Source organism: Triplophysa rosa, linkage group LG4 (genome assembly GCF_024868665.1).
Source record: "Triplophysa rosa linkage group LG4, Trosa_1v2, whole genome shotgun sequence".
Taxonomy (NCBI): Eukaryota; Metazoa; Chordata; class Actinopteri; order Cypriniformes; family Nemacheilidae; genus Triplophysa; species Triplophysa rosa.
The window spans coordinates 15,611,138-15,633,751 of record NC_079893.1 but is presented as its reverse complement, the minus strand read 5'-3'; the positions used below and the strand labels follow the sequence as shown (position 1 = coordinate 15,633,751).

The 22,614-nt window shown below is 38.8% G+C and overlaps 1 protein-coding gene across 1 annotated transcript in view; it reads right to left on the bottom strand.

Moving 5' to 3' along the window:
- Positions 1-22,614, bottom strand: part of LOC130552577 (vacuolar protein sorting-associated protein 8 homolog) — a 293,391-nt gene that overhangs the window by 113,267 nt on the left and 157,510 nt on the right. Inside the window, exons 24-26 of the mRNA XM_057330929.1 lie at positions 10,992-11,064; positions 3,030-3,149; positions 2,803-2,874 (exon numbers count right to left, since the gene is read on the bottom strand). Coding sequence (XP_057186912.1) covers positions 2,803-2,874; positions 3,030-3,149; positions 10,992-11,064 — 265 coding nt within the window. The remainder of the gene's footprint in view (positions 1-2,802; positions 2,875-3,029; positions 3,150-10,991; positions 11,065-22,614) is intronic.

The following is a 22,614-nucleotide window of genomic DNA, read 5'->3' as shown; positions in this document are numbered from 1 at the left end:
ACAGCAGGCATCCACAAAAGCACCGCATTTATTGTGTTTCGTAATCATCTGCTTGCGCAAGTTTTATTATATATGAAAATTATTATATTCAGTGGCTTCTCTTACTTATCTTACTGATATTTAATAGCAGTTTATTAGGAAGTGACGGTTGACTAGTTGGATGGAAACGGTGCTTATTCGAAAATGTTTTATGCGATATTCCAATTTTGCGCATAAGCTAAATTCGCAACTTTGGATGGAAACCCGGCTACTGTTGATTATGTGGGCTGTAATTGTGATATAGCCCTGCGTACACCTAGAAGTACAACCATCAGTAGTAATGGCGATGCTTTCTGCCTCTTTCAGAGTCAGTACAACCTTGACCTTGGCTTCTTTGTAGAGGGTTGGGACCACAGTGCGAGTAAAATGCGCGCGTGATGGGATGGTGTACCTCGGTTCCAGTGTGTGGAGGAGTCGCCGAAATCCCAGATTTTCCACCACAGAAAATGGCCTCATATCAGCTGCAATGAAAACGCCGATGTCTCTCGTTATTGCCGTGGCTCTTGCACTTGACGGTGGAAGAGATGCAAAGGCATTTAGAGTTGTTTGCCCTTTTAATGTTTTCGTCACAGGTGCGGCTGGTTTTAGTAGAGAGCTGTGGTGGTTCTGTATGTGTTTTTGCATAGTGCTCGTGTTAGCCGCGGTGTAGGGCATTGTTTTCTTACAATGTTTACATATTGTGTTCGTCTTGTCTGTCACTCTTTCGCAGTTTCTTATTTCCACTGGAAAACCAAAATGTTGCCACACAAATGATTTAAAAGTGGCAGGGGGATCTTCAATACAAATTTCACCCTCACGCTCCATCATGCTGACATCACAACTCACGAGACAACTTTTCACCTCGACGAGAAATCTCGTCGCGTTTCAATCTCGCGAGATCTCGTAACACGAGATCTCGTCACACCCCTACTGTTTTGTGGTGCTTTAATGTTTAGAGCCTCAGGTTCAGCAGGTTAACTGATCATCTCTTCTGGTTATAGTATAAATTAAACACGAAAGAACATCAAAACCGTGTAAATATGTAAATACAAATCTACTTAAGTTAATCTTCTACCTCACCTGTCAGGTCAGATTGCCTGTCAATCAAACTCTGGTGAAAGGTCAATGTAAACTCAACATTGAGCTCTTAAATATTTTTTTATCCTTACAAGTCAGTTGCAATGTACAGTTGCAATCATAGGTTTACCTGCATGCTCAAGAAGACAAGCTAATGGTGATGTGCACATTTGTCTTATTTTTCTACATATTAATATAATATTTAGCCTCTGAAGGGCAGTAGTAAATTAACAAATAAAACAAAATAAATTAAACATAACAATTTACATAAAAACAATTTACACCAATCATCCTATTCAAAAGTTGACTCCTCTTAATGGATGTTGCCTCTTGTGCATCAATAAATGGCCCTATGGTGTGATTAATTCTCAATGTGTTCAACAGCATGTCTGGGAAGATTGTTTACATGATGTAGGCAATGGTTTTGTATTGTTCAACGGATTACAGCTCTCACCTTTTTTGTGCTGTGTCATGTCTATTTCTGTCTTAAATGCATCAACTCAGAATGCCTAATGTTGGTTTTATTGCTTGCGTTACAGGAAAAGATTAATTATTTTGAAGTAGTATGTAGTAGATTATTGCTGGAGCGGTTCGGGTCCTGGTCCTTATGTCAAATTGGTCAGGTACGGAATTAAATGTTTGTGCTGCTGTCGGATAACGCGTCAGATGATCTGTTAATTAATGCAAGTGCGGGTTTATCAAACAGGGCCAGTGTACTCTACTCTAAGTAGCATGAAAAACATTCAAATTGTCAATAGCACTGTCTTCAAGACGTAATTTACCTCGTTCTGCACTCTCACGAAAACTTTGAAGCTGTCTCCACTACACAGCGAATCTCTTATTTACATCACTTCTTGACTTTGTAAGTTATAAGGTGAAATAAATCTCCTGCTGAACACATCTGTTTAGAGCGAATTCTAATGCTCAATGCTGCAACAACACAATGTAAGTAATTTCGTTTTTCAATAAAACTTATCCAGTGTCTGGACTAGACTGTACTCTGAAAAATGTCAGAGTCCAAAATGTCCAAGTCTGTGACAAGTTCGAGTACCCCAACTCAACTCAACCAATCAATGAGCAAATGTGGGCAACCACGCCTGCATATTCTAAAGTCTCCATTTTTGTCCGTTTACACAGAAACGCAACCGTGGAGTTTCCAAAAGTCACCATTTCGGGGGTCATCCACATCGTCAGACATCTGTGCTTCGCTCCCTAAATTTTTTATTTAAGCCTCTGAATGTGTATCAGTGTGTGTGCCGTGCACGAACGCTCATGTGAAGAGGACTACCCAGCCGAACAAGTTCACCACTGATCACAATTCCTTGTTCAACTAGTTAATTGGCTTTATCCACACTAACAAAAAAACAAAAACACAATATAACTATTCGTTCTAGAAGCAGAAAACACTCTCCTGACCCACTAAATGCCCAATGGCCAGGCAACATTTCCCCACACCCACCGCCACTTTAACTGCATGCCATTGCGTGACTGAACTTATAACCTGTTGACATGGGGCCAACCTGCTTCCTCAAGGGAAATGAAAGCACACGGCCCAAACAAGCAAACACCAAAAGCACCTAAAACTAAAGACAGAAAAGCAAGGGAGAAAAAGATGAACTCACAGTAATCCACGCACGCTCACAACACTCCGTCAGCTCACACTCAGCCGCTCACTCACCGGAAGTACAAGAGAGATGTTTCTGTTACCTTCAGCAAAATGTCAACAATCCGTTGCTGATACTCCAAAGCCTTTTTGTCATTCTTGAAGTCTTCAAATGTCTGAAGAGTGAAGAAATATTAACGAACAATTAACATTAGATCTAATTTGATGTTAAATAAATTGCTCATTTTGGAAAGTAAATACTGACAAAATGTAATTAAAACACAAATCTACAGAACAATAGGTGTTGATTTAAGGGTTTGCTGATACACACCAGTGCCAAGACGTTTAGGAACTCTTGAGTGTCAAAATGGAGGAGAGTTCGGATGAATGGATACACTTCCTCTTCCTGTGCAGCCTCCACAGAATGCAAACGGATCAGAAATTCAAACACCTACAATACAAACAATTGCACTTTACTAGTAACTCTTTAGTTTAAAGTCTTATGTATTTACATATGGTACTTAACCAAAATAATAATTCTACAATGGCAGTTACCACCACAGCAGTCATGTCAATGTACAATTGCTACCCTTTACCTACACCCCGGCAGTATAATTATCAGCGTTCCTACTCTTTTTTTCTGAGATCAACATCCAGGACCTTTCTCAAAGTCTTAATCAGATATAATATGTAGAGCCTGGCATAGCCAAATTGTTGGATCTTGAGGAGTGGGGATTTGTGGCACCTTTGTCCTGGTCTCTTGATACCAATATCAAAGGACCAGAGCCAGGCCTGGCTCCAGTGGGCCTGTATTTAGGTTGGTTCTCCCCGGAAAGTGTTGATAACCTCTAGGACCTCAGCGGGAGATATGTGATTCCTACTGAGCTTCAAAGCAACCAGAGGAGGCATGAAAAAGGTTCCAGGTGGCCCTAACAGAGATACTTGAGAGCTGTGGTTGACCCAGAGAAACGTCTGTGACAAAACCACACCAAAACTGTCCTTTATGCAAATATATTTAAATATCCCTGTTGTATGTTGGGTCGCCTGCCATTTTTAAATGAAATATAACCAGTAAATAAGCAAGTTGGATTTAGGCTTTGTTTGTACTCATACATTGGGATGATTCACAACTTTACATAGTTCAAAGCATAGAATGTTTACTATGTAACTACTCCTTTTCTAATTTCCTGTTTAATGATATAGGTCACTACAGTAACAAACATTTTATTCTCCTCATAATAATCTGAGTGATATTTTGCAAATGTGCCAGGAGGCCATAAAGATGCAAATTAACTGTTGAGTAGGGCAAATTAACCTTCCCCTGCTCAATGTCAATTGGTCAATTCAAACTCATGAATGCCCTTTTATGAAATTAAATATCGACAGGGAACATCTCACATCTCCTTTCTCTATCTTCCCACACTGGAAACGTGTTCATGGCGGAGACTGCTCTTCCCACACTGGGGGAAAAAAGAACAATAGATATATGTTAATTCGCCCACCTGGCAGCGCCATGATGCTGGTCGCGAGGCCCGGGACTTACTTCAGTGGAACTTTCTAAATTCTGAACTCTCCTCGCGGATTGGGACGGTTGCTTTGAACACTGAGAAAATGCAAGTATTCTGGTCTTATTTCATCTAAGCCGTGTTTAAGTCGGGTCTGTTTTAAAGCTTTGAAACATGATCATTTTACTGATGTTCAGAAACTTAATCTCTCTCTCTCATTCTTCGTTTGTTTGTGTATTATGTGTTTTGTGCATTTATGTTGTGTCTAGGCCTAATTGTCTGTTAATGTAGAGTTTGTTTTAATAAATTCCATGTATTCACTTATGACGTTCTCTGTACTCACTGCTTACAAAAATGAAGGTCACTTTAATTGTGTTTTTGATTCTAGCTGCCTAAGCTCTAAAATTTCTGGGAAGTGGACATGCGTTACTTATGGCCATGAGATAACGTTAGAGCAAGGGCGTCTACCAATACCCAGGGAATGCTAAATGGTCCCCACCAATAATTTCGACCAAACAATTAATCTACATTTATATACAACCAGGGGCGTAGCTACATGGTGGCCATGGGTGGCCACGGCTACCCCTGAACGATGGATGGCCACCTATCTGGCCACCTCTGTTGTGCGAAGCAGTTTTAAGATGTGTGTCGGAGTTTACGGAGTGCTGCGCAGATAGCTTATGCACTGAAAGTAACGCGAGAACATTACTCTGGCGTTAATATGATGTCATACGCTGACGCAAACAGTCTGAGCGCTATTAGCTGAACAGCTGCTAACCGCTTCGTGACAGTATACTGTCTGTGTACCATGGAAGTTAAGCGCGAGCAGAAGGATCAGGTCAGTAAAATCAGTCTTGTTTAACTGGATTTCATTCAATAATTACATTTTCCAGAAAGTTTAAGTTAGGGTACTGCAATGTTTCTTTTCTATAAAAAATGCTAACTTACTGCAAATGATAGCTAGCAAATTATTTTAAAATAATGTTAGCACATGAAAGCATTGTAAATAAATTGTTTACTTTACGTTCTTTGTGTATGTTTTTGACCAGCAAACTATGTGTAATGAAGAATTGGTGTAAATTACAGTAGAAGTTAAAGAATTCCTGTCTGTAAGTAGTTTTTGGTTACCCTAATAAAATCACTGGGTCTTACCTGGTCACCTCTAAAAAAGATTTCTGGCTACACCCCTGTATACAACCACTGATGTCGAGCTGCGTCTTGTGTTTTTTACTTATTACTTATTTTTTATCAACATTTATCTATCCAGGAATCATTTAATAGAAATTAAAACCTTTTACAACCGCGTTCTGGAAAAATTGCGCAGTTTGTGTTACCAAATGGTTCGGTTTTTGACCGTGGTAAAGTTAGTTTGATATTGGACATTCATTAGACATTCGGTTTCATACCAATTAAGCTCTTTGCGCCTGTTATGTTTTGAGCCCAAACTAACTCAGATAGACATAAATATATGCCCTTTACGTTGCACAAGGCTTAATTTCTAGAGAAAAACGAAATATAAATTAAACATGAAAATTGATTAAACAATTTAACTATGTGACATTCATCTATAGAACCAGTACTAAAATGTTCAGAAAAACATGCCAGTTATTGCACAAGGCTCCGTTTTTTGGAATGACCATTTTATGTATTTTATAATAATTGTACAACTTTTAATGCATGTAATTACATAAATCCATTAAACGACAACATAATTTGAGATAAAGGTATCAAACCAACTGTAACATATTCAGATCATTATTCCCTATGATGCACAAGGCTTGTTTTTCTGATTTTAAACTGATATTTGTATATACCGTATACTGATTCCTTATTTTGATATGTTTAACACACTGTACCTATTTAAATGCATTAAACTCTGACACCGTTACAGATAAAGGTATCAAACCAACTGTAACATATTCAGAGCATTATTCCCTATGATGCACAAGGCTTGTTTTTCTGATTTTAAACTGATTTTTCTATATACGGTACTGAACCATTAATTTTTTTAGACAGCCCTGAAACCCATTTAAATCCTTTAAACTTGTACACCACTTCAGCTAAAGGAAATAAACCAACTGTAAATGATTCACAATTCTGTCTGATGTACAATGCTTAGTCCCATATAAAAATACTGACCCTTGATTTATTTTAATTAAACAGATTTATTGATTTATTACTCTTAAACACCACTTGAGCTATGAGATATCAAAAATATCAAAGATATCAAAGCAACTGTTAATTTCTAAGAATACTCTTCTACATGATGCCTAAGGTTTGTTATTAGGAGAGCACTTTTGATATAGAAGTATGCAATAGGCTATTCAACCCATTTAGATCAATTTTTTAAATGATTTTCGTAAGGAACTGTATTTTTAAGAGACAATTTTGGAACAGAAAAAACAACAAAAAAGAACCGTACAAAATACAAATGTAGTCATAAACCCCCCAAAAAGCGCAAAAAAAAAACAACTCAAAGTGCAACTGTAATAATAAACACATTTGGATATAAAGTGCATTTCCTATTCCTTTGCTAGGGTTCATGTTCTATTCCTGCACACAAGACACAGTGCCATGGAGATTGTTCATCGGTCAGAGGTGATGCCAGGCAGAAATTGTGAAACCAGTGTTCACAACTGTCGCATTGAGTCTGCCAAAAAAAAAATTACGACATGAAAAAAGTACTTACAAGTAAAACTACTTACATTTTCTAATTAAACTAAGGCCTAGACCTGGTTTAAAGTAATCCCTATCTGGGAAACCGCTCCTTAAACATATCAAAAATAAGGAATCAGTATACCGTATATAAAAATATCAGTTTAAAACCAGAAAAACAAGCCTTGTGCATCCTAGGGAATAATGATCTGAATATGTTACAGTTGGTTTGATACCTTTATCTCAAATGCTGTTGTCGTTTAATGGATTTATGTAATTACATGCATTAAAAGTTGTACAATTATTATAAAATACATAAAATGGTAATTCCAAAAAACGGAGCCTTGTGCAATAACTGGCATGTTTTTCTGAACATTTTAGTACTGGTTTTATAGATGAATGTCACGTAGTTAATTTGTTTAATCAATTTTCATGGTTAATTTATATTTCATTTTTTTCTAGAAATTAAGCCTTGTACAACGTAAATGGCACATATTTATGTCTATCTGAGTTAGTTTGGGCTCAAAACATAACAGGCGCAAAGAGCTTAATTGGTATGAAACCGAATGACTAATGAATGTCCAATATCAAACTAACTTTACCACGGTAAAGTTTCATTCTTTGCAATGAGTCATGCCTCGGTAGCTCATGTCGCTAATAGGAATGGCTTTGCCTTTCGTAGGCTGCAGCTGATTCAGCTGTACCAAGCAGCAAAGCTCTGTTAACGATGCGATGAGCATGATTATATGCAGGGCTACTGGTAAGAAAATATTCAACAATTTATTGACAAAAATACGGGACAAGTTGCGTCACGTATTAATTCAGGAATTTATTGCATGACAATTCCTATTAACCGGATGAGTTGCAAACTTAAACCAGGGGGTGTCTGTACTTGTTTACTCAACTCAAATACAATTTTATTTATATTGCGCTTTTTAAAAAATTCATGGTTACAAAGCAAATGTACATGAAAACATTGTAGTGTATTTCGGGGAAACTATGAGTTTAACCACAGTAACATACGTATAATTAATGGTGATTAACCCTTAACTATTTTATACACTTTACCTGATGCAGCAGAATTAATAAAGCGACAAACTAAGTACACTCGTCCAACGAGTGATCAGCAGATCGTATTTCAACTCTAAGAAATATTACTTTCCTGGCCTTGGAAAAACAATATTCTTAGTGTAGTACAGTACCACTTCAGAAATCTTAATGAAATCAAGCAGTTTAAGTGACGTTGATATGTGATAAATAAACACAGAAACGATTCGAGCGTGGATACAAATGCGGTTTTATTTACTACACTGAAGGGGAAATAAAACCAACTAACTAACAAGACCAAACACTAACAAACAAACATAAAACGTAAAAACAGTAAAGAATGAAAGAAATTGACAAAGCAAAGAGTGGCAGTATTAAATCGGCTATTCGCATCTGCATAAACCATCAAAGACAAACTCCTTATTTAAAAGGGGAAAGCTTAAGCGCAGCTATTTAGAAATAGATCAGATACTTGCATTGGCTTCCTGGTTTTGCTGGGACAAGTTCTGGTGCGCGTGCAAAAAGGTTTCAGTTTCAGAGTCCTGATGAGTTCAAAGCGAGCGGGTGAGTCCGTCGGATTCTTTCTTAGAACCGGATTGGCTGACGAAGGTAGAACGAATTTAGCCGAAGCAAACTGCCGGAAGAAGCTGTCTCCGAGGAGACAGACAGGTCTCGAGAGGGTGAACGAACACGAGCGAGCGAACATTCCGACGTGCACAGATGTTTTAACCCCGGGGGCGTCACGCCCCTCCAAGGTGGGCGATCCAATGTGATGAGATGATTTTGGGCGCGAAAACATGTTTCTTTGTCCGGCACACTAGCTTATTTGCATTAATGGTCGACTGGGAGTTTGGAGCAGGAATAGTCTTAGGATAAAATAAAATGAGTATGGTATAAAATACATTACTGTGCTATACACCATATTCTAAGAAATAAAGAGGGAAACATTTAGATATGAAACGTGAAAGGGTTATAAGTACATTGACCTGTAGCTTGTACAAGAATGTAAATATAAACGGAATACCACTAAGCACACATGCCTTTGAGGTTATAGGTGAGGGAGAATAACATGGGGACAAGCATACAATGTGGCAATATACACTTTAAACCAGTCTTTTGTTGCCAAGGAAAGAGAAAGAGACATTCTTTTGGAAGAATTTGAGGCTCTCAGTCCCTGGGGGCCACATGGCTTTTCTCACTTTGGTGAACGGCCGAAGCCAAAGTCAGCACACGCTCACAACCCCTCGCTCTCCTATTGATCTCTGGCAGCCATTTTAAGGTCATGCCTCCTCCCCTTCCTGGATCCTACCAGTGCTTACTAAATTAATAGCATGTCTATGTTAATTAAATAAACACATATATAAAGCATAATAAAAAATAAACAAAAGACTTCACTGGGACCATGACTGCACCCACACGATATTCTAACACATTAACATAAACATCTTACAACAGTCCATGATGTTATCAGTGCCGGCATTTAGACTGTGTAGTACAACGTATGTATGAGATATGTGTGTACATGTATGTACTGTCTCATAGTCACTGGATTACTCCGTGACAATAAGCAATACATTTAATTTATAAAATAGAAAGGTATCAAGAGCAAAGTGAATAGATACACTCATGCACACAAGAGACACAAAATAAATAGTGCACACACACTCACATGAGGCAGAAGGACATGCACACGCACACACACCCCCCCTCTCAGAGAGCGCATACACCACACCTGTATATGTGGTTTACGAGGGCCATAGACGTAAGGATTTTTATACCGTATAAACTGTATATTCTATTCCCTACCCCTAAACTGATCCATCAAAGAAAACGTTTGGCATTTTTTTCTTTTTTTTAAATCATAATTTAGAATGTTTTTTAAACAATTTAGTTTACAAGAACACAGGAAGTGTCCACGTAAACAATTTAGTTTACGAGGACACAGGAAATGTCCACGTAAACCATTTTTACATTGTTTTACACATGTCATTACACAGATTTGTAAAACCATGTATACAAGCACAGACACACAGGTTTTCAAATTCAGTCTTTAATTTAGTAACAGTACATACGCTGCTCTGCATGTACATTACAAACTGTACATTTATATAACCCTCTCTAATAATCATGTAGCTTGATACGGGATAAACTGCATTCCGTTTAGGTTTAATACGAAACGCTGCTTTGAAGTCTTAAATATGGGGCGATTCCGTATTATACGGAACGGCTGGCAACCCTAAGTAAAATATGCTAGCATCATGCTAATACATGCTAGCTTTAATTAATGTCTAATTAACAGTTGTAAACAAAGTCAGTATTTTAATGTCAGTTTTTTGTTAGTTGTTGGACAGTTTTTTGTCTGGTCTGAGCTATTAAACCGTCCACTGGTCTCCTGATTCTCGACAATCAGTCTTTTAGCATCTTCTGCATATTTGACCAGTTTTGACCATGTTTACCAGTGACTATGATATTGAGATGAATCTTTTTACACTGAGGACAATTGACAGGCTCATGCACAACTATTACAAAAGATACAAACATGTTCAAGAAGTCAACACCATACATTTAACGTCAGGTGGGTGTAAACCTCTGAAAACAATTGCTATCAATTGTTATTATTATTTTGTTGTCTTGGAAACGTATACACTGCAAAAAATGACTTTCTTACTTAGTATTTTTGTCTTGTTTTCCAGTACAAATGTCTAAAAAGTCTTGAATCAAGATGCATTGTCTTGATGAGCAAATTACCTAAGAAAATAAGTCTTGTTTTTAGACAACAAAATATGAAATTTCAGTGAATATGCTTAAAACAAGCAAAAAAATCTGACAATGGGGTAAGAAAAATAATCTTGAATTAAGGTTTACATTTTTCTTAGTCACTAAATTCAAGATTATTTTTCTTACCCCATTGGCAGATTTATTTTTCTTGTTTTAAGCACAAATTCACTGAAATTTCATTTTTTTTGTCTAAAAACAAGATTATTTTCTTGCGTCATTTTGCTCATCAAGAGAAAGTCTTTGTTTATTTGATCTTGTCTCCACTTGGATTCTCTGCACACCGACAATGACATATTCAAACAACTAACCTGGTTTTTCACCTGGGGTACAAGATCTTCAGAAATGTCCCCTAAAGGATAGGCTCGTCCTGCTAGACAGCAGCTGACAGAGGAGAAAGAATGTGTTAAAATATTTAACGCTTAAAAAAATCTAGCATCATTTATTGACCCCCAAGATGTTCCAAACCTGAAAAAAATTGTTCTGCTGTACACAAAATAATGAATGCCATTCGAAGAATGTGGGACCCCAAACAGTTCTGGGGCACTATGGGCTAGTTGCACAAAATGGTGCCAGTGAACATTTTAGACGCCAGTGTGGGCATGCTTATTTCCGGTCACATAATACTGTATGGCAGTGGTTCTCAAACTATTCCGTTGTAGGGCTCCCTTTGTGTAGTGTGCATCACTTTGTGGCCCCCAAATAAATACTTTAAATTTGTATTAAACCAAAAACATATACAATTAAAGCTGCAAGCAGCGATGATCGGGCCCTCGCGCAAAAGTGCAACCGCAACCCTGTGCAACCACAACCCTGTGCCACCACCACCCGTCGGCCTCAGGAACAGTGAACGGTGGGCAACGTGCATATAAGGAGTTACATTATAGATTTTTCCGTGCCATATTTCCTATTGCCAGCTGGTGGCGCTATGACTATAAGTGAACACTGACATGGATATGTCTTCAGGCCTGGACTTTTATCAAATGTGTGAAGTGTGAGACTGGTCAGACATTGTGTGCCTGAGTTGCAATAGGTTCCTTTTTCATGGCGAAACATCAAACTTTTTCATGCCGCCACGCACAGGCCCCTCAACTAAAAGTCAGGATCATGAAATGTATCATCACAAAGGTCTGAAGATCATACTGGCTATACTGGTCAAATATGATGCTGACTTGTTTGAATCTGTATGAGGAGTAAATCACAGTTTAAAACATGCTACTTCCTGTTTCCTGCAGGTGGCGCTATAACTGTATCTGAATATTACCATGTAGATATCTTCAGGCCAGGACTTTTATCAAATGTGTGAAGTGTGAGACTGTTCGGACATTGTGTGCCTGAGTTGCAATAGGTTCCTTTTTCATGGCGAAACATCAAACTTTGTCAGGCCGCCATGGACACGCCCCTCAACAAAAAGTCAGGAACTTGCAATGTATCATCACAAAGGTCTGAAGATCATACTGGCCAAATATATTGCTGACCTGTTTGAATCTCTGTGAGTTAATCACAGTTTAAAACATGCCACTTCCTGTTTCCTGCAGGTGGCGCTATAACTGTATCTGAATATTACCATGTAGATGTCTTCAGGCCAGGACGTTTATAAAATGTGTGAAGTCTGGGGCCTGTTGCACATTGTAGGCCTGAGTTACAACAGCTTCCTGTTCATGGCGAAACGGTAAACTTTGGATGGCCGCCAGGGTCACGTTCCCCCAAGAAAAGTCAGGATCTCCGCAATTTAGCTTCGCAAAGGCCTTAAGATTAGAATGACATGAAGATGATGTTGATCGGATTAAAACTCTAGGAGGAGTTCGTTAAAGTACGACGACTGGAAATTGAAACAAATTACAAAATTGCACAGGAAATAAAAAATAACGGACTTCCTGTTGGGTTTAGAGATATGCTCCAAGAGACTTTTCTTAATGATTCGGGGAGTTCTATCAGCCCGAGCCATTTTGCCACGCCTAATTTTAAAACCCATATCAGACGTAAATTTTTGCAAGGTCTGATGCGTGTGCAAATTATTGTGAGTTTTTGAGCATGTTTAGGCCTTCAAATTAGCGATCAAAGAGGGAGAAGAAGAAGAATAAACAACACAGAAACAAAAGGGCTCTGCACTACGGTGCAAGCCGGTGGCTTGCTCCTCCGTGCTCGGGCCCTAATAAAAAACACAGAAACAAAAGGGCTCTGCACTACGGTGCAAGCCGGTGGCTTGCTCCTCCGTGCTCGGGCCCTAATAATAAACAACACAGAAACAAAAGGGCTCCGCACTACGGTGCAAGCCGGTGGCTTGCTCCTCCGTGCTCGGGCCCTAATAAATAACACAGAAACAAAAGGGCTCTGCACTACGGTGCAAGCCGGTGGCTTGCTCCTCCGTGCTCGGGCCCTAATAAATAACACAGAAACAAAAGGGCTCTGCACTACGGTGCAAGCCAGTGGCTTGCTCCTCCGTGCTCGGGCCCTAATTAAAGCTGCAAGCAGCGATGATCGGGCCCTCGTACCAGTGCCATTGCCACCGGTTGGCTTTAGAAACAGTGAACGGTTAGCAATACGCATATATGCGGGTAGATTATATGAAGACTTTGTCATTTATTTACCAGATTTCCTGCTGCCAGTTTGTGGCAAAAGACTGTAGGTTAATATTTACATATTTAACATGTCTTTCAGGGCATGACTCTTATCAAACCTGTTAAGATTGGGGCAAACTGAACATTGTATGCCTAACGTACAGTAAATTCTTCATGGCAAAACACTGGACTTCTGCAGGCTGCCACAAACACACCCTTCAATGAAAAAATCAAGATCTACGCCATTTAGCATCACAAAAATAGGAATGCGCCGATCCGATATTTTGAATCGCGATCGGGGTTCATACAGATGTTTTTGCTGGATCCGGCATCGATCGGTATTGGACCGATCCAAATCCGATCCTGTGAGTTAGCCGCAGATGTTACTCATTAAGCTTTAAAAGGGACTAACTAATATGAAACCATAATAGTTATAATAATAATATATATATAATAATATTCATGCACTATATTCCAGGTCTTTCTTATGTCATTTGATAGCTTTATATGAGGAACAAACCTATATAATATTAGCATAATTAGTCATGGAAACTCAGACCTCGGCTGGTGCTGTCATCTGTCAATATCCAGTCAGCATGCAAAATGTTCGGTGACAGTCAGGACGTTACTCTTTCCTAGATGTTCCAATGTTTCTGTTATCCTTCATAATCACTAGATACTAGTCTATAGCTTTGTTTAAAATTACTGTATTTTGCTGGAGTCAGTTACTCGCTGATGAGTGTCTTCATTTAAAGCACTGGAAGCTGTCTAAACATTGTACAACATTCAACACAATAACTCTTTTTAATCCTCAGGTTAAAAAAGGCTGTTTAAACTGTTGTATGAATACAATGCATGATGTGTTAAACAAATAACATGGTAACACTTGAGTATAGGGGGCAATTCTCATTATTAACTAGTTGTTATTAACATGCCTATTATTGGCATATTGGCTGTTTATTAGTACTTACAAAGCACATATTCTGCATGACCATACTCTACATCCCTAATCCTGCCCAAAACCTTAACCTAACAACTACCTTACTAACTATTAATAAGCAACAAATTAAGAGTCTATTGGGGAAAAAGTTGTAGTTAATGGTTTGTTAATAGCGAGAATTGCCCCCTATACTGAAGTGTGACCAATAACAAATCTCCACTCTTTGTGTTCTAAATGCTATGAACATGCAGAGCAAAGATCCCCGCGACTTCAGAAAGAGAAGGTGCTTTAAGCACATCATTATGTGTACGGGATGCTCTTCACTAAGCGGATGCATTAAGCGCATCACCCTGCGTCCAAGATTGCGCATAACTGTAATAAACATAGAAGCTCATGCAATAAGCACATCGCATTCTGTGACCAGGATGCGCAGTAGCACTTTGTGCCTTGCTGCACTTGAGACTTTTCATACGGTGATAATATCGTACAATAAACAGAGATGGATAGTATTAGTTTTACTTTTACTAAAGTACATTTTTCAAGTATCTGTACTTTGAGACCGTTTTACTTTTTTTTAAAGGGGTCATATGGCGCGAACAAATGTTTTTCTGTGTCTTTGGTGTGTTATAAGTTGCCCATGCATGTATTAGACAAGTAAAATTGCAAAAACTAAAGTGTCTGAACAAAAGATGCATTCTATCTAAAAGCGAATGCTCACCCAGACCTGCCTGAAACGCCTCGTGTAATCACACCCCCACCAATCTACATCAGTTCGTGGTATGATTAGAATAAGACCGCCCAAATGTATATGCAAGGAAGGTGGGCGTACCTGTCAGTACAATTGCTTTGGAACCTGATGTTCCAAATATGGTAAGAGGCATTACATTTCCACACGCTTGCAGTATTTGACCAATCACTACGCACTGGTTAGCTGGCCAATCATAGCACACTTCGCTTTTCAGAGCGATAAGCTTTGTAAAAAATCTGCACATTTCAGAGAGGTGGGGCAAAGAGGAGATACAAACATGCACAGTATGTGGAAAATACCAAGTTTTTTAACCTTAAATCGTGTATACACATTGCATTACATCTAAAACAAACGATAATATTAATTTAAGCCGTGTCATTTGACCTCATTAAAAAGACCTCACTACATTATAAAGCATATATAAGCCTATGTTTAATACATTACATTTTGAATTTTTTTTACATGTTTTTACCTTTAATAGAGTACTTCACAAATCCACCACCACCTTTCTACTTTTAAATGTAGAAATACTTCAGTAAAAGAAAGTGATAGATGTTAATGTACTCGAGCATTGAAATATAAAAAACAACAACATTAATTTATGAAATGTAGAGGATTAAAAAGTATGATATATGCTTTATAATCAGGCATGTGATCAGCCAAGGACAAAAAAGAAGGAAGACCGCACGCACTCTCGCCCTCCTTTAATGTTACTAATTAAATGTTACATGATTAAAAACAGGAAACTGTCTGCCAAAAATAGATATTTTTCACTTAGCAACACAAAAACAAACTATTATAACTTCCAAATTCCGTCATCAGTTCAAATGTTTATTAGTTTAACAGTCACCTAAACAATATTTAATAAAATAGGTGGATGGTTTGTGCAAATATCTTATGCTAATGTCAAATAATATGGCATTTACAAATGGCCCTTGAGTAGCTTATACTAGGCCTACTTTAAATTTTATTGTAATCAGCAATAATTCTTTAAACAATAATTGAACACAAAAAGTAAAGAATATTGTGGCCTCAAGAGACTTCCATACACAGCCATTAGATGGCGCATCTACATCATTCATACAGCGTTGTTTCCGAATTAATCCGCAGGTTTTGCAAACGATGCATGTTGCGGTTTTAGTTGATTTAAACGTATGCTTTGAGTAGAGACTTCAACGCGTTTATATTACAGTGACTAGATCGGCCATTTGTATAGTTGCCATTTGTATAGTTGCAAGCCATCAAATCACGGAATGGCCTATTTTAGTCTCTGCATATAGATAATGTTTTAATGTTAAATCATATCATATAGACATCTCAACTTCCAGACTCAGGATTTTCTGTATACGTAACAAAACGCTGTTCAGTTCCACGATTAATTAAAAATGACATGACACCACACACATTTTTGAGTACCAAAACAGCCGTGTTTGGCTTCTATTAGTCTGTTTGAATTCTCTGGAAACATAAAGATAACTCCCAAAATGATGTTCTTCTGAATGAAGCAGTCGCTCTGCTTTTATTATAACAAGTGTGTGCATGACGTAGAGAGCGTAGAAAGGCTCCTGTTGGCCAGCTGTATGATTACCACGCGCACATCCCCAAACCCCCAATCCTGCCACGATTTAAAATAAATTGAATTTGAAAATGTATTTGAAAATACTTTTAGCCTCTGGCAATAAAAGATATGTAATTCTACATTGATCAGGAAAAAAACAGTGATAGTATCGGATCTGTATCCGTATCGGTCGATACTCAGAATTCAGATATCAGAATCGGACCGGGAGAAGAAAAAGTGGTATCGGAGCAACCCTACGAAAAAAGTATGACACCTGGAATTTGCAAAAACTGCACAGAACTCACAGTGGTAAGTGAAAATAAATGACTTCCTGTTGGGCTTAGAGCATGGGTCAAAGACATTTCTTTCTTGGTATTGAGATGATAGACATGTGCCACCGCTACCCGATTGCGTAAGGAAAAACAGTAAATGGTAGGTGATAAAATGAATGCAGGCGAATTATAGTAGGATTTGTTATTTATTTATTTGTGCCACATTCCCTTTTGCCAGCTGGTGGCACTATGGCTATAATTGAACACTGACATGGATATGTGTTCAGGCCAAGACTCACATCAAACATGTAAAGTTTGGGGTTGGTCGGACATTGCGTGCCTGAGTTACTACAGCTTCCTGTTTCATGGTGAAACATCAAACTTTGTCACGCCTCCACGGACACGCTCCTCTTGAAAAGTCTGGAACTTGCAATGTATTGTCACAAAGGTCTAGGAAGTTATATTATAGAAAGACTTTAATTTATTTACATGTACCTGATTTCCTATTATTTATTTAAATGTGTCACATTCCCTTTTGCCAGCTGGTGGCACTATTGCTATAAGTGAACACTGACATGGATATGTGTAATCATAGGTGATAAAATTAATGCAGGCGAATTATAGTAGGATTTGTTATTTATTTAAATGTGTCATATTCCCTTTTGCCAGCTGGTTGCGCTATTGCTATGAGTGAACACTGACATGGATATGTGTACATGACAGGACTCTTATCAAACATGTGAAGTGTGAGGCCGTTCAGACATTGTGTGCCTGAGTTACTATAGCTTCCTGTTTCATGGCGAAACATGAACTCTTTGACACGCCCCTCAACGAAAAGTCAGTAACTTGCAATGTATCGTCACAAAGGTCTAGGAAGTTATATTATAGAAAGACTTTAATTTATTTACATGTACTAGATTTCCTGTTATTTATTTAAATGTGTCACATTCCCTTTTGCCAGCTGGTGGCGCTATTGCCATAAGTGAACACTGACATGGATATGTGTAATCATAGGCAATAAAATTAATGCAGGCGAACTATAGTAGGATTTATTATTTATTTAAATGTGTCACATTCCCTTTTGCCAGCTGGTGGCGCTATTGCTATCGTCTCTTTCTCTTACAGTGTTTTTTAACACTTTCAAGTGTTACTGTAATGCTCAAGTACTTGCAAACAGGGCCCTTCTGTGGTACTGAAACATGTCTAGTGCTTCAATCGCTCACACGGACACGCGGTGCAGAGACCACTGTAACAGAAGGTGTGAACGCAGCGTGAAAGCTGTACCAGAACGACTGCTTGATTCTGGGTCAATGCGATCTAATTAGGTAACACGTTCAGCAACAATTTCAATAAATGCTTCATGGTTGAGATATCTCATATTAATCCGCAGGCTGGATTCTTGAACTCCTAAAAAGTGAGAACTCCTCAAATGTGGTGCTTGGATGTCCTGTGATAAAATGTTCTGGAGGTATGGTGGTTCTGTGAGGAATAATCAAAAAATAATCAAAAATGATTTTAAAAATGATCTACATTTTATTCAGATTCAACATCGCAATAGCAATTAAAGGAACTAAAAATTGCTAGAGTATTTCATATATGTGGACAACATTGATTTTTATTATTGCTGCACTGCATTCTATTTCTGTTGAGCTCAAGAAACAAGCCACAGCATTTATAGGTTCAGTGCCGACACAGATTGCAGATATTGGCCCCTTGTCAAGTCAACGTACATCAATGTGATGATGTCACCGGCCTGACACTCACCCGTCCATCCCGGCAGACAGCGACAGAAGCCACTCACAGGGTCACATCCATCAGCGTGGTTGCAGTCACAACGCTCTCGACACTCCAGCCCGTATGTGCCATCCTGAAAATTTACACGCATACACATCACAAACCATCTTGCTAAGCTTAAACTATTTTGTCATGATATACAGTTATAAATCAAGTGGGCAGTCTTCTGGCAGACAGACAGAGGAAATAGTGTTTGGAATAAACTCACGGGGCAGGGCTGCTGGCACCGTTCCCCTCTCCACCCTGAGGTGCAAGTACAAGAGCTGTCTATTGGGTCACAAGCCGCACCGTTGGCACATAGGCAAGCTTGGTTACAGCCCAAACCCCAAGTGCCGCTGGAGCAAAGGATTGAACAGTCGACACCTTGCCAACCTGTTAGGGAGAGATGGGTACAAGCATTCACCAATTTGTTTACTTGTGTGCATTCAAGAAAATTTTTTGATTGATTTTGTGTTTGTCATCAAAATCTATTGACTTAAAGGTCCAGTGTATGAAATTTAGCGGCATCTAGCGGTGAGGAGAATTTTAACCAACGGCTCACTCCACGCCTCCGTGTCGAAGCACTACGGTGGCTGACACAGAACTCAGATGTCGTCACATTTTCGCTTCTTTGCTGAAGGAGACATTTATGAAATGCGTTCTGTAGAGCAGTTTGTCTGTTTAGGGCTACTGCAGAAACAACATGGAGAATTCCATGCAAGGGGACCCGCGGTGTATGTGGATAGAAATAGCTCATTCTAAGGTAATAAAGACATAACGGTTCATTACGTGACAACAGATTATGTATATTATATTGCATTTCTGTTAATACATCCTCCCCAAAAATTACACACTGGACCTTTAAATGTTTGGCTTTGGCTTAAACGTATACATATCAGTATATCATATACCCTGCAATACTCCTTAAAAATATCTCATGATCATACAGAAAGTGTAGAGAGAGTTCTACCCCAATAAACCTGCACCAATTTATAACAGAGCTCAATTATTGGGGCAGAGAGAGGGGAAGTGAGGTCATAAGTGACAGGAGCCGGAGGATTGTACTCTCCAGTGCCTCACACTGCAAAGCAGTCAATGAGTGGAATATATGCATGGTTTGAGGTCAACATAAGAGCAGAGAGGGATAGACAGAGAAGTTGTGTAGCACACTGGGGTACTGCATTATGAATGGGGTGAGGTTTTTAAAAGTAGTGTTTCTAATGAGCTTCCTCCCATGCTGAAGGGACCTGAACGAATGCTTCGCTGGTATCAGCTTTTCAGGACAAGTCCATGTTTATGCAACGTGGGGTCCGTCCCGTAGGTGTGGTTAGCTGCGGTCAGCCAAATGCTTTTACTGTCTAAATAACCCATGTCTAAGTAAGTGGTGTGTCTCTGTATCCTCGGAAACTGAACTGAAGGGACTTCAGGATCCATTTATACTGAAAAATACAGTTCGTCAAATTGAGAAATATGAACTTGTAGAGTATGGATGGGATGTTATATAATGGTCTGATGTTTCGGTGTTTATCTCTGAATTTTTTTAAGTAACAACTGCCTGCAAGAGAAGTTTTTAATACTGGACCCAATATGGCCCACTTGGTTTCAGCTGGTATTAAGGGGAGCAACATTCTCTTTTTAAAAAGCATTTGACTGGGCAAAAATCTGTATAGTGCAGAATGAGTCATCAATCTTTTGTCTGTGTTCCTATAAGAGAAAGGCCACCAGTTTTAAAGTGCCTATACATGCTAAAAGTGAATTTTGTCAACAAATCTACTTTAATTTAAAGGACAAAGGAAGATGAGAGAAAGAAGGAAAGGAGATTTTACAGTACCTTCTTTACATATGCAGGAGCCGTCGATTGGGGAACAGGATGCCAGGTTGTGGCAGTGGCATGCAGAAGTGCAGTTAGTACCGTACAGCCCTGGTGGGCAGGTCTGGGAACAGTCATCTCCCTAATAAACATATACATACACTAAATATACAGTACACTGAACATACAGTACATGTGACCCTGCCTGTGAAAACCCAGCTAAAGTAATTTTTTGTGATTTGCTGTTTTCAACATAAAATCATTTTACATAATTTAAAGAACATCATACTGTATAATATGAAAAAAATTGACTGAGCTAGGCCAAAACAATAAAATGAAGAGACAATAAAATTATTATTTTCAGTATTAAAACAATACATTTTAGTATTATACATGAAAATTTGAGTAATGTATCTCAAAATCTATAATATAATCATTTATAGCGAAGAACACACAATTTTTGGCTATTACTACTTTGTTGCTCCTAATCTGATAATTGCTTTTTAAGACTAGTCTGGATTTCACAGACAGTGTCACATATCGCAGTGTCACATATCCTCCTGAAGCCTCATATCTCCATATTTAGTGATTTTTATTTTTTGCCATAAATCATTTACATTAGTCACCTTATGTTTTTCAAAGTAATAAAGTAATAAATGAAATGCAACACATTTGAAGGAGGGACAACTAAGCACCACAATATCAGAAGAGTTTGCATCTTCTGACTTGGACCAGTTAGAAAACTTTTATAAACCATCGAGAACACTCAAGCAAACGCATAGAAATGTTCTAAAAACACACAAAACATCTTATTAACCACATAGCCGTGATTTGGCAACCACCCAAACTTCTGACATTCTCATTAGAAATGTCCAATTTTAGTTATTAACATTAATACTTATGTACTTATGCAATTTCATTTTGTAACATAAGCACATGACCTCAAAACTCATCTGAGAATTCTGTAAAAATCCATTTCCACCCAGAATATTATAAAAGATAATTGCTGTACAATGGCAGCACATGAGCTCAGATATAAAGGGAGTCTCATTGTACCCAGAATTAGTATTAGATTATATTTCAACAGCACTAAACCTGACATCCATGTGTAGTTTGTGTCCTTGCTATCACAGAAAGTGGCAGAGGATGCTCGGAGCTCTGTGCTAAATACCCGCTTTCCCCTGGCTGCATTAATGAGCAGACAGCCCCTGGCCCTCAGCACCTCCTTCCATCCCCAAGCTAACTACTCCAGCACAGTGCCTGATGACTGACAGACACCATACTTTAAAACCCTGCTGCCCAGCCAAACAATACCATCAAAATCTCTATACTATACCAGGATCAGCAAGGGAGGTGCTTGCATCCCAGCGCTGCCATCACCAGTATCTTCTTGCCTCATCCCTGACTCTGACTGACAGCTGACAAAATGATTTAGACTCCCAATTAGTGGGGTAATGGCAGTGCACCGGGCGGCTCCTGCCGCCGTCTCCTGAGTGCCGGGGATTGAGCGGCAAAGGACCCACTCTCTCATTATCATCTGGAACCAGGTCTGAGCGGGAGACAAGATAAGATATGCCACAGGACACCATGGGAGCTTAAAGAAAAACCAACTCGCTCTCTCTATATTTTTCGTTTCCACACTCTCTCGCTTTCAATCTGTCATCATTTATCTCCATCTCCCCCCTCTCGTTTTGATACAATCATTTCCAATATTTTCTCGTACTCCTACTCCTTTTCTTTCTTTTCCCATTCTCTCTTGCCTATTGTATTCGCCATTTCAAATATTCAACCTCACCATCTGCCTCGCTCGTCCATCCTCTCCCCACATGAAAAGCTTACATCTCTGGATTAATTTTTTATCAATCTACGTGCAGTTATCTTTGTTCCGCTCAAAAGTGACAGCAAACAGACTGCTAACAATGGCAGTTCTGTTCCATGGGAAAAAGGACTTAAAAACTATCGGCACAGGCAGACGCAAATGGGGCGAGAAAGTTAGTTGGTTCGACTTTTCAACAAACCCGCAATTGACTGGTGAATGAGCTGGAGGTAAAAGAGTCTCTGGCTCACGGTTGACCACGGGGATTTGGCGAGTGCTGTGAACGCTCTAGATTACACTGACACAGCTTTGAGAACACTTACTCAACTGGGTGACTGAACTCTTCTGAAAGCAGGTTAAAGTAAAGTTGTCTTGCGTTCAGGGGTTAGGCTGCTTTTAAAGCAACAGTTAAAATTAGGTCAGAATATTTAGATTTTGGAGGTGAACTGATTAAAA